Here is a 12,002-nt window from a genome sequence, read left to right on the forward strand (position 1 = left end):
TCAGAAAATACAGAGTTATACTGTGAAAGTTTCCCTTCTTAAGTGAGTGGGTTTGCTGATTCATTTTGGTTCTAACATTCTGCAAGGATTGATTGTGTTCTCAGTTGCTTGTTGGCATTTGTATTTAGGCGGGCCAATAAGACAGTTTTTATAATGTGGCTGTGTTTTTATGTGGCTTGCAAACATAGTTTGGTGCTATCTCTATTGTGAAGATATGGCTTCGATTACAGAACCTGGCTTTGGGGGACTATTGTACCTCTTCTGTTATTAAATGTGTATATGTTTATGTCTCCATATGTAAAGTCTAGCATAGAACTATTTTTTTGGAAATAAAATTTTTTTTAAATTTTTTAAAAAAGAGAAAGTTTCCCTTCTTATCTTGTCCTGTCACTCCATTTCCCTCCTAACTGAACCTACCTGTACACCTCTCCAGGCATAGTCTCCACATTTACAAACATTTATATGGATCATTTTTACATTAATGGTATGATACTGCTCTCACTGTCTGCCCTGTGCATTTTTCACTTCCATTGTATCAGACATTTTTTGGTTCTCTGACTCTCATGACTTCAGCCACCCAACCACAGTGCCATTTTTACACACCACCTAGTTATTTTTCCACCCCTGAGTTTTTCTTTTCTTTCTCCCCCCACCCCGGCCGCCTCCCCTCTTCCTACTTTATTTCCTCATCTTTATCTCTCCTTTAAAAATGGATGAGGTAATTATCAGAGTTGAAAGTGCCTTTTTAAAGAATGAGTTACCTGAAATATTTGACCCTACAAAATGGTTCTTTTGGGGTAGGTTGTCAGCAAAATACTTCAGTAAGATGAAACCATTCCACATCTCTTTTCACCCCCAGAGTCACTCGTTAGCTCAGGCAGTTCAGAAAGCAAAAGGACTTCAACAGATAGTTGTAGCTCTAGTTATGGCTAAAACTCAACATAAACCTCATAAAGTCCTTTTAGGTGGAACAAATTAGGAAGTTGGGATAAGGGATAATGTAGAATCAGGTTTGCCCCAAATCTTCCAGTATCTCTCAAGAAACTCATGCATCTCTCCCCAAAGTTATTTTTTTTCCATCCCAAGATGTTAGAAATAGCCCTTGTATAACTTTTTAGTTTCTCCTGGGGCTTGCATTTTTCAAGTCCAAGTACTCTGAAAAAGAGTCTCAGGGCCCCTGGAGGACTCTTCCTCGCCTCATGGGACCACTACCATCCTCTTGTACGCAAATTGGGAAGACTCTTCATTGTAAACCAGAATACAAACCAGAATTGATCAAGATTAGCTTGGCACTGTGATATCCCATGCATATGTTATCTCATTTTCGTCTTTTCAATGATCTTGAGAGGCAAGATTGAGCCATCTTACGGATAAGAAAATTGAAGCTTAGGGAGGTTAAGGAATTTGGCTCACAGCCAACAAGTTTAAAGTCAGCCTGAACCCCAAAATCTATATGCTTAACAACTACTTCCTGACACATGTGGGTTTGAATTGTTTTCTTTAAAAATGGGCTACTGAAAAAACTACTGCACAGCCAGCCCAGGAATAGGATTTCTTTCTCTCCTTATACTCCAAGACATGCATTGCACCTGGTACATTTACATTTTGGCAAAATAATATTAAATGACAAATTAAGCCAAAGTGTGTGTGTTTGAGATTTGTGCTAGGTAGTGTGACAAGTAACCATATATATGCATAGTCACTCCATGACCTTGACCAGAATCTTGAGTTGTCTCTCGGAAGTTCTGGGGACTTTCGTGCTGCCAGCTACTTGTTTGCTTTAGCGTGTAGAGTACATTGGTATTAAAAGGAAAGGTTGTACTCTTCTTCCTCCTTCCCCTTTGGGTTTAGGGAGGAGTGAATGTGGATCACTGAATTCTTTCATTTATTCATTGCACAAATAATTGACATCATTTCTGTGCCAGACAAGCCAACAATTCTTCACCCACTATCATTTTTTGGTGATTTCATGCTGCTCCCGTATGCTGTCAGTGAAAGGCTCTTTCTCATCGCCCTGTTGACACTGACCCCTCTCTTGAGTCACGTTCTGTCTCTTTACAGAATCTATAAAGCTGACAGAGCTGCAGCTTTGTCAGAAAGAATGGTCTCCCTCTTCACTCAGATCTGTAAGCCCTTCCTAGGCTGTTGATTCACAACCCCGAACACTCGCCCTTTACATTCAGGACAGACTCTCCAGAGCCTTACTTCATCCAAGGCCTGTCTGTGGTGGTTTTAAGATATGTCCCCAAATCCTTTGATTCTCTTCCCTTTAAGAAGTGAAGCCTAACTCTTCCTCGTGAGTGTGCGTTGGACTTAGTGCCTTACTTCCAACACAAAGAATGAATCAGACATATATACACTAATATGTATAAAATAGATAACTAATAAGAACCTGCTGTATAAAAATAAATAAATAAAATAAAATTCAAATCAAAAAGAAAAAAAAGAAAGAATGAAACAGAACTGATGGTATATGACTTTGGAAACCAGGTGATAAAAGGAATAGTAGTTTCTTCTTGCTCTCTGGGGGAAACCAGCTACCACGTCATGAAGACACTCAAGCAACTTTTGTGAGATAACAAAAGTGTGGAGTTTTTTTTTTTTTTGATGTGGACTATTTTTTAAAGTCTTTTATTGTATTTGTTATAGTATTGCTTCTGTTTTATGTTTTGGTTTTTTGGCCCCGAGGCATGTGGGATCTTAGCTCCCAGACCAGGGATGAAACCCACACCCCCTGCATTGGAAGGCAAAGTCTTAACCACTGGACTGCCAGGGAAGTCCCAAAAGTTTGGAGTCTTAAGCCACTTAATTCTGGGGAAATTTGTTACTCAGCAGTGGATTACTAATACACTTTCCAAGAGCCCTCTGTTGTGTTGCCCTTCTGGTGACAATCCCCTACGGGCATAGCTCTTTGGGGGGTGGTTTGAGCTTGAGCTCAGAAAGGCCTGCCATGATCCTTAATCTATATAATTTGTGGAACATGTAAAGCATTTACCCAGGCCTCAACCTCTAGAAATTCTTAATAGGTCTGTGATGGGGTCCAAACATCTGTATTTTTTTGTTTTGTTTTGTTTTGTTTTTGTTTTTGCGGTACGTGGCCCTCTCACCGCCGTGGCCTCTCCCGTCGCGGAGCACAGGCTCCGGACGCGCAGGCCCAGCAGCCATGGCCCACAGGCCCAGCCACCCCGCGGCACGCGGGATCCTCCCAGACCGGGGCACGAACCCTGGTCCCCTGCATCGGCAGGCGGACCCCCAACCACTGCACCACCAGGGAAGCCCCAAACATCTGTATTTAATTAAATGATTAAAAAAGAAAAAGAAAACTACTCAGGGATTCCTGAAGAATACTTTTGATGGAGAACTTCTGCTGCCTTCTTTTTTTGACTATAAAAAGCCACAAGCCTCTCTATTCTGTATCCCCTCTGTTCCTTCTTTGAGACTGGTGGGGCGGGGTGAGGTCAGTTCACTTTTCAGCATGTTCACTTCAGCCACTGGGGACCCTGGCAAACAACCAAGCTCAATGCTTTTTTCGTAGGACCCCATAGAGCACCCTTCTCAAACTGAAATTGTGTCAGAGTTACCTGGAGGGGGATCGCTGGGCCTCACTCCCAGAATTCCTAATTCAGTGGGTCCAGGTACGAGTTGAGAATTTATATTTCTAATAAGTTCCCAGCTGATTCTGCTGCTGCTGGCCTGTGGTCACACTTTGAGAACCACCACTAAACAGGCATAGGACCTAGTATTTAAACTTTGCCTCAAAAACAGTCCAAGATCCCCCCTGCAGTGCAGGCAACAACAACAACAAATGAAAACAGGCAAACAAAACCTCACCCATTTTGCCTGAAACAAGTCATCCACGGTGACAGAAATTCTGCTGGTGGTTATTTGAGGGGAAAATAACTGGAAAGGGAGTGTGAGGTGACGTCTGGGATACTTGTAATATTCTGTTTCTTCATCTGAGTGGTGGTTACAGGAATGTGTTCCCTTTGTGAAAATACATTTACCATCTGTGCACTTTTCTATATGTTACGCTTTAAAAGCTTACTTAAAAATTAATAGTAATGATAAATGCTGTCAAAATCTGGGGAAAATGGGCCTCCTCTTCACTAGCCTGGACCTCTGTGTATAGGCCAGCTTTCCTCTGGTTACGCTGGCAACCCAACAAAGAAATTATTCTTTCTTTCTTTCTTGCTGGCATCATTTTTGTACGCGCGCGTGTGTGTGTGTGTGTGTGTGTGTGTGCGGTACCTGGCTAGTGGCTGCTTCCCAAACTGTCATTAAGAAAAAAAAATCCAGGTCTTCAAAGGAAAATATTCTAAGAGAAATATTTGCATGTTTTAAATTCCTAGAATAATGGATATTGATAGAATAATTTGAAAAGCAAGTTGAGCTCTCAGTAATGTTTTTGGAGAATCCTAGTTTGTGTTTGGCTACTCAACTTTACTGAGAACTTTGGGAGGGAAGGAAAACTCACCCTAGATTGACCACCCATTTCTTTGAAAAGTGCCTAAGAGGCATGAGAGTATTTTCTTCTGGGTAAGAACACATGTCACCTAAAAAATTCCCTGTTTCATCACATAAAACCTTTGAAGTCTTAGCGAGAAGACTTGTTTTGCAAATTTCTTACCGAAAAGAATCTGCTAATTGTTGCTAAAACTCCCCTAGAGATATTCTACTTTTTAAATAATTCTTTTTCTATCATTTAAGTTTACGGGTAGAAAAGGTTTACTCACTCTAAAATGTTGGTTTCAAATGTAAATGAGGCCAGATTACACTGGGACTTCTAATTTTCTGGTGATCTGCAAAACTGTTATTTTAAATTTAGGAGCTAAGTAGGACACTGTTGGGCATATTTGTTGGTGCTGATGCCTTGAGACAGCTGTAGAAGACAATGGATGCTCCCTTATTGGATGCCATCCAGTCTAAAAGGAGAGGCATTGTAAGTCAGTATTTAAATTCATGGTCTTTTGAGCCTCAGCATCATGGGTTGAATCCCAGTATCACCAACGTTGTGGCCTTGAGTCAGTTCTTTCTTTGTCCCTCCAAACTTTAGTTTTTGTGTTTTTTTTTATCCTGTTAAATGAGGTAAATAATATCAGTCATAGGGATATTACAAAAATTATAAAAAATAATATAAAAGGGTTTAAATTTTTGCCTGACACATAGTAAATACTCAGTTAATGTTAGCATAATTATTGAGGGATGAAGGGAAATTGATACATGGATCATTTCATTTAGTTTTGAATTTCCCAATCCCTGTAGCTTTCTAATGCAAACATGAGTGAAGAAATGTTATTTATTTGCATGTATACATACATGAATGAATAAATAAAATGTATGCTTTTCTCTCTGCAATAAAAATTATCTGTCTAAAAATTATAGATGTGGAGAACAGGTTAATGGTTGCCAGGGACTTGGGATGGTGGAGGGGAGGGCAGCATTTGTGACTGTGAGGGGTGAGTGGGGGGAGAGTTATGTAAAATAGAAACCTCGGAGTAAACTGGGTAAAGGGTATACTGAAGCTCTCTGTCTTAATTTTGCAATGCCATGTAAATCTGTAAGTATTTCAAAACAAAATTTAAAAACTAAAAGGATTTGTCTAGAATTTCTGCCTTTTACCATAATTACAGTATGTAGATCTCACTCTGAATCTCAGGTGATCCCTTTGGAGTTCTGGCATAAACTTTGGTATTTGACTTAAATATAACACTTTTGGGAATTCCCCTGGTGGTCCAGTGGTTAGGACTCCGTGCGTCTACTGCCGGGAACCCAGGTTCGATCCCTGGTCGGAGAACTAAGATCCTGCAAGCTGCATAATGCAGCCAAAAAAAATAAATAAACAACACTTTTCGTGCATCTCTCTCCCCACTGTTACCCTCTCCTCGGCCAACTCACTCCTGCACTACACTTGTCCAAGTATTAAGTGGTAGGGAAATGAGCCACAGACAGGATTCTTAAAGAGTGCAGTTTGGTTGTCTTTGATGCTAATTCACAATTAACCCTAGCAGTAGGATTAAGCAAGTGGGTAGATATTTCAATTTACTTCCCACCAGCAGCAGCTAGGTTGTGAGTATATTGTTAAAATCCTCTGTGGATTGAGAGGTAAGGTAAATTAATATCAGCTCACAGTTTGGAAGTCTTAATACGATACTACTAAAAACCCACTCAGCTGAGTAACAGGAAAACCAGACATCGTTAATTCAGGTGATTGGATGATTGGATAGCTAGGCCCCCAGTACCTCGACCAATGCCTGCGTACAGTCAGTGTTTGTAGATGAATGGATGAGTGAGTGAATGAATGAATGAATGAATGATGGGGGCGTTAAGGTAAACCATGGGAAACAAGTTAAAAGTAAGAGTAAAGAATTAGTTCAACTTAGCGGGGAGAGGCAATATAGAGGTAGGAGGTGGGGAAAAAGGTTATTACGGAATTATATGAACTCTCATCTGTGTGAAACTTTTGAAAATTGTAAAGCACTATAAAGAATCTTTTATTCAATTGAAAAATAAAATCAAAAATCTTAATTGAAAAGCTAAAAATTAAAATAAAATGTATAATAGGAAAAGAAAACAAAGAATTAGTTCACCTTTGAGGCCCAGGACTTAGGAAGCATGATCTGCCAGGGAACCTTCCAACGCTTCTCTCTTTGCTTCTCTAGGCAGCTTGAAATCCACTCTCCAGATGCTAAGCACACGGTGATCCTGAGAAGCAAGGACTCAGCCACTGCCCAGGCCTGGTTCACTGCCATCCATGGCAACGTCAGTGACCTGCTCACCCGAGTGATCACCGAGGTCCGAGAGCAGCTGGGGAAGACGGGCATTGCTGGGAGCCGGGAGATCAGGCATCTTGGCTGGCTTGCAGAAAAGGTAGGGAAAACGTTCCCCCCCGTCGTAGGCATTTTCCCCGGGCTTTCCCAGCACTTGCTGCAACCACTGAAGTCAGGTACCTCATTCCACAGGCTGATTCTCTCATTGGGATTTCTCGTCTGTCTCCAGCAGATTTTCCGTTGCATTATGCAGGGGCTGTGTCTTCAGCAACCTTGATTCCCCACAGACGGTCCAATATGTGGCAAAATGCAGGTGGTCACTAATTGTCTGTTGCATGGATGAATGAGTGAGAAAGTGACCGGACAGTCTGATTCTCACATGTACACAGGAAGGGCAGGGGAAATAACTCAGACTCACAACACAGCTGTCTCCTTGGGAGGGAAGGAAGTTGAAATTGTTGCTTAAAAGAGGGTTCGTGTGGGGTCTGATGGACCTGCTGGTTAACATCGACGCATTTACAAATAATAACAATGATAATAACAGCAAGGATTTCTTAAGCAGCTACTTCATGCTGACTCTTATATATTATCTTTAAGTTGTATTCTTAAGCCAGCAGGCTCTGAATGTGTCATCATTTATGAGCACCTATTTTGTGCTAGGCACGGTGCTAGGCAGGACTGGGGAGGGGTGTATAAAGATGAAAAAATGCTTAATGTCTTTCCCCAGGGAGGACAGCTGCTGTGGAAGGGACCTAGGGTCATGGTAACACTGTCACTTTGACTTCTTTTCCCAAGTGGTGTGATACGTTGAAGATAGTAAAACTCACTGCAGCAATCTCCTGGGAGTTAACGCTCCTCTTGATTTCAAAGGATTGAACCTTTGCCATTGCCCTTACATCTGATTGCTGTCCCTTGAACTTGACCTTCAGTGCTCAAGAACACTGGGCTTTGGTGACAGTCTGACCTCCCAGTGACTCACATTCTAATAGGTGGTAAATGGGAATAATGATTGTTGCAATAACAGCTTTCCTGCCAGTGAATCATGTCATCTGAGAAGACCCAGTCCAATGGCAACTGAAAATAATACTTGAACACAGCATTCGGCAGTTTTCCACCATTGTTCTTTGTTCGCATCAGTTCATGTGTGGGTCTCAGCCACAAAGTTCAACACAAAGTGGGCTGTTTGGTTTGGTATTGTCCCATCTCTCACAGGTTTCAAAGGACTAAAGGGACAGTGCAGGTTGTGGTGGCACCAAGATCGTAATAAACAAAAACCACAGGTAGTCTCTCATGACACCGTGTGTGGGGATTCCTGACGAAAACAACACTGCAGATCTGGATGATAGCATTTCAGAAGTCGTTCTCTAACCCTCTCCGCTTTTTACTCTCTCCAAATGTATGTGTTTTTATTAGGAGAAGTCTCGTTAGTCAGGGATCTTTCAGTTGCAAGTGACAGAAAGCTCAGCTCAGCTTGCGCATGAAAGGGGACCTACCACTTCTGAAAACTGCAGTGTCCAAGGGTAAGCTTCAGGCATGGTGGGATCCAGGGACTCAAATAATAATAATAGACCTGCCTCTCCATCTCTTTGTACCCTGTCCACTTTGTTGGTTTATACCCTAGCAAGCCCCCTTTACTTGGCCTAAGAGTTTCAGGCTCGTGGGGGCGGTTTTGTTTTGATTTGTTTTTGTAGCTGTGGCTATTTCAGTGAATAGAAACCTCTTTGCTCTCATTAGTTCCCACAGAAGTCCTAAGATCAGCCTGACCCAAACCATGTGCCCCGTTTGTTGAAGGGAGGTGGTTCTCCCATGGAAAGTTAGGCCGCTGTGCAAGGAAAAGACTGAATGGGTTCTGGGAAAGCGAAAACAATAGACATTCACTATAGAAGGAAAAGGGGAGGAGTTGATTGGGATGAAAAGTGTCCTCACTTTTTTAGGGTCCGGAATGGACGTGGAAGTGTACTGCATACTTTAGGATCCAGCAGGAGGTGGATGGCAAACTCAAAAGGGATGATTGGAAGGGATTTAACATAGCAATAATTTATAAGGTGTGGCCGAGGCAAGGAAAACCAGTAAGGGATGGAGAAGCACTCCAGAGCTCAACAGTTAGAGGTCACTGCCATCCTTTAACCTGAAATGGCCAGGAACGGGAGCAGTTACCTGAAACCAGCAAGACTTGTAGCTATAGAAAAAGGCATCCATTAAGAGCTATGGTCTTCGGGAGAGAAACACAACACCTGCCGATCCCTGCCTGCCAATCCCTGCCTGCCCATCTCCTGCGGTGTCTCCCATTGGCTGAGGCTGATCGGAAGCCAGAGGCAAGAGAACCCCACTGAGGCTCTGTTAGGGTCAGACTCCCAGGGCTCCGACCAGGGCAGAAAAGGATGGAGCGTGGATCTAGGGGCAAAAGGAGGCTGTCCAACACACATCCCTCTACCTTGCAAGTAACTGAGATGGTCTCAACTCTAGAAGCTACTTTTCTCTCATCTCTTTTAATACCAACTACATTTAAAACCATTACTCTCTGGATAGTTGAAAAATGATATTGTGTCATTAGTAGTGATCTTGACATTTTTTCCAAAGGTTCCATTTTCTCACTTATAAATTGTCTGCTTATGCCTTTTGCTTATCCCAGATTATCAGTAGACACGTTAAGCATTCCTGTGGAGCAGTCATAAAGGTGCATAAAAAGCTTTCTGCTTTTAGAATATTCTTATTCTTTTGATGCAATTTCAGATCATCATTACAGATGTTTCTTTAAATTGTAGTATGCGCTTTATCCATAAGAGCAATCAGTAATGAGTTATCATGGATAATTATCAGAGGCAAGGATGTCTTTTATTGCTTTCATCTTCAGAACTTCTTAAAAGATTACCATAGATCAAGTCCAAGGGAGCAAATGCAAACTGGAATTTTTTTGAATAAATATTTAATACTGAATCCTAGTGTGTAGACATATGAATGGTTTTTAGCAAAATGTTAGAATGAATGGCAAATCCTTAATACTGTGGCTTTCTTATATTATCACAAATATCAGAGAATTCCCTTGGTATTTGTAAAGATATAAAGTATGATCCTATATATATTCAGCTGTAATTTACCTTAAATTGATATCCTTTGTCTTTTCCTATACTGTCGATCTTTGATTTTTTTGGATTAATAACAGTAGCTCTAGGACAAGGTCTGTACATATTATATTCAATTTCAAGTTTTTAAAACGCATTTACATGAACTAGAACAATATGAAGCAACATTTTCCCTTCTAAAATCCTGTTCAGTGCAAACCCTAAAACTTCCTCTACACTACACAGAAGGAAAACTTTATATTTAACGTTATTCTTCATTGTGAGATGGTCCAGGGACTAGAAGGATGTCTCCTAAGAAATGCTTAGGTCTTGAGTCAATGGGGAGAGTTCAGTACACTCCAAGAGAGGAGAATGAGAATGAGAAAAAAGTGGAGTTTGTAGGGAGAGCAGACCAGAGACTGGTCTAAAGGGAAGTGGGGTCATCCTGAAGGAAGGCGGTAAGCAAATCTGTTACCTTGGATGGCACCCAATTATGGAAGATCTTGAAAGCTGGACAGATGGTTTGAATTTGATTTGGCAGCAATAGGAAATCTTCATGTAGAAAATCAGAGAGAAGGGAACTTAGAAGTGACCTCTATGGACTGAACGTGTCTCCCCAGAATCCGTAAGTTGAAACCCTAATCCCTAATGTAATGGAATTTGGGGGTGGAGGCTTTGAGAGGTAATGAGGTTTAGATGAAGTCATGAGGATGGAGAGCTCCATGATGGGATTGGCGCCCTTATAAGGGATGAAGACACCAGAGCGCTCTCTCTCTACCACGTGAAGATACAGCAAGCAGGTAGACTTCTCTAAGCCAGGAAGAGAGCCCTCCCTAGAACCCCAGGCTGACACCCTGATCTTGGGCTTCCAGGCTCCAGAGCCGTGAGAAATAAATGTTTGTTCTTTAAGCCACCCAGTCTGTGGTAATGTGTTACAGTAGCCTGAACTCTGGGACCTAGAAAATGGAAGGTGGTTTATTTATGGTCACACTTTAAGTCAAGATACAGGAATAATTAGTGAATGGGACAGTGCTGTGACATAATTTTTAATTTTTAAAAGAATCCAGTGCAGCTCATTCATGGCGATCAATTTAACTCTTTCCTTGAATTCTGGCAGCCATGCCCTGAACTCTCTACAGAATCAAGGTCAGCTCTGCAGTCGCCTTTGAGTGCGGCTGTATTCCTTGTCTCCTTGGTGTCCTCGGTCCTGTGAACCGACACCACAGTGACAGGTCCTGGACTGCTTTCCCCTGTGAGTGCCCTCACCTGTAGATGGGCCAGGTGCACCAATATAAAGTCTTTCCTGTGATCATATTAGTCTCAAGCCTTTTAACTCTTTGCAAAGCCCCAGTTGCCCCAAAAGGCCCATAAATGCTCATCCCTACCCTTAACAATAAAATGCATTATGCTCCAAACAAGTTTTTTCAATCATCTTTCTTCAGTTAATCTTCTTACAGTAATTATTGAGGTGTTTTCAATGGTCCAATTTCAGACAAGAGAAAAAGAAAGAGAGAATATAGGGCTTCCCTGGTGGCGCAGGGGTTGAGAGTCCCCCTGCCGATACAGGGGACACGGGTTCGTGCCCCGGTTCGGGAGGGTCCCACGTGCCGCGGAGCGGCTAGGCCCATGAGCCATGGCCGCTGAGCCTGCGCGTCCGGAGTCTGTGCTCTGCAACGGGAGAGGCCACAACAGTGAGAGGCCCGTGTACCGCCAAAAAAAGAGAATAAAATAAGGAATAATAAAGAAAAAATAAATAGAAAAAAAATAAAGTTGTGACTCTCTCACTACTTAAGAAAACAATAATAAACAGGGATATGGCAGAATTGTTAAATTCTGTTTTGTGCTCAGTTTGTAGGTTACTGTCTTTGCTTTACCTTGTTATCTCAGTTTGCAAACATTTCTTGTCAGATTAAAAACACAACACAATTAAAAAAAAAAATACCCCATTCGTAGCTCTGAGATGCAAGTTCAATTCTCAGCTTTCCTCATTTCCACTAGTTTCCTTCAGATGGGCAGTTTTATAGAGCTGTGCCTCCCCAGGGTGTTGTTGGAAGAGATGAAGCTGGTAATTAGTATTTATTATGTGCCTAGTCTGTCTCAGGCAATGTGCTTGAAATAATCCCTATCCTAGGAGGCAAACTTGGAGAAGTTAAGAAACTTTTCTAAGATCACT

The 12,002-nt window shown here is 41.8% G+C and overlaps 1 protein-coding gene across 1 annotated transcript in view; it reads left to right on the plus strand.

The window, feature by feature from the left end:
* Positions 1-12,002, plus strand: part of SNTB1 (syntrophin beta 1) — a gene marked incomplete at its 5' end in the record, with an annotated part of 233,915 nt that overhangs the window by 132,702 nt on the left and 89,211 nt on the right. The window contains one exon of the mRNA XM_082674468.1: positions 6,660-6,867. Coding sequence (XP_082530594.1) covers positions 6,660-6,867 — 208 coding nt within the window. The remainder of the gene's footprint in view (positions 1-6,659; positions 6,868-12,002) is intronic.

Source organism: Grampus griseus (genome assembly GCF_964374135.1).
Source record: "Grampus griseus genome assembly, chromosome: 17".
In the NCBI taxonomy this organism is placed as follows: Eukaryota; Metazoa; Chordata; class Mammalia; order Artiodactyla; family Delphinidae; genus Grampus; species Grampus griseus.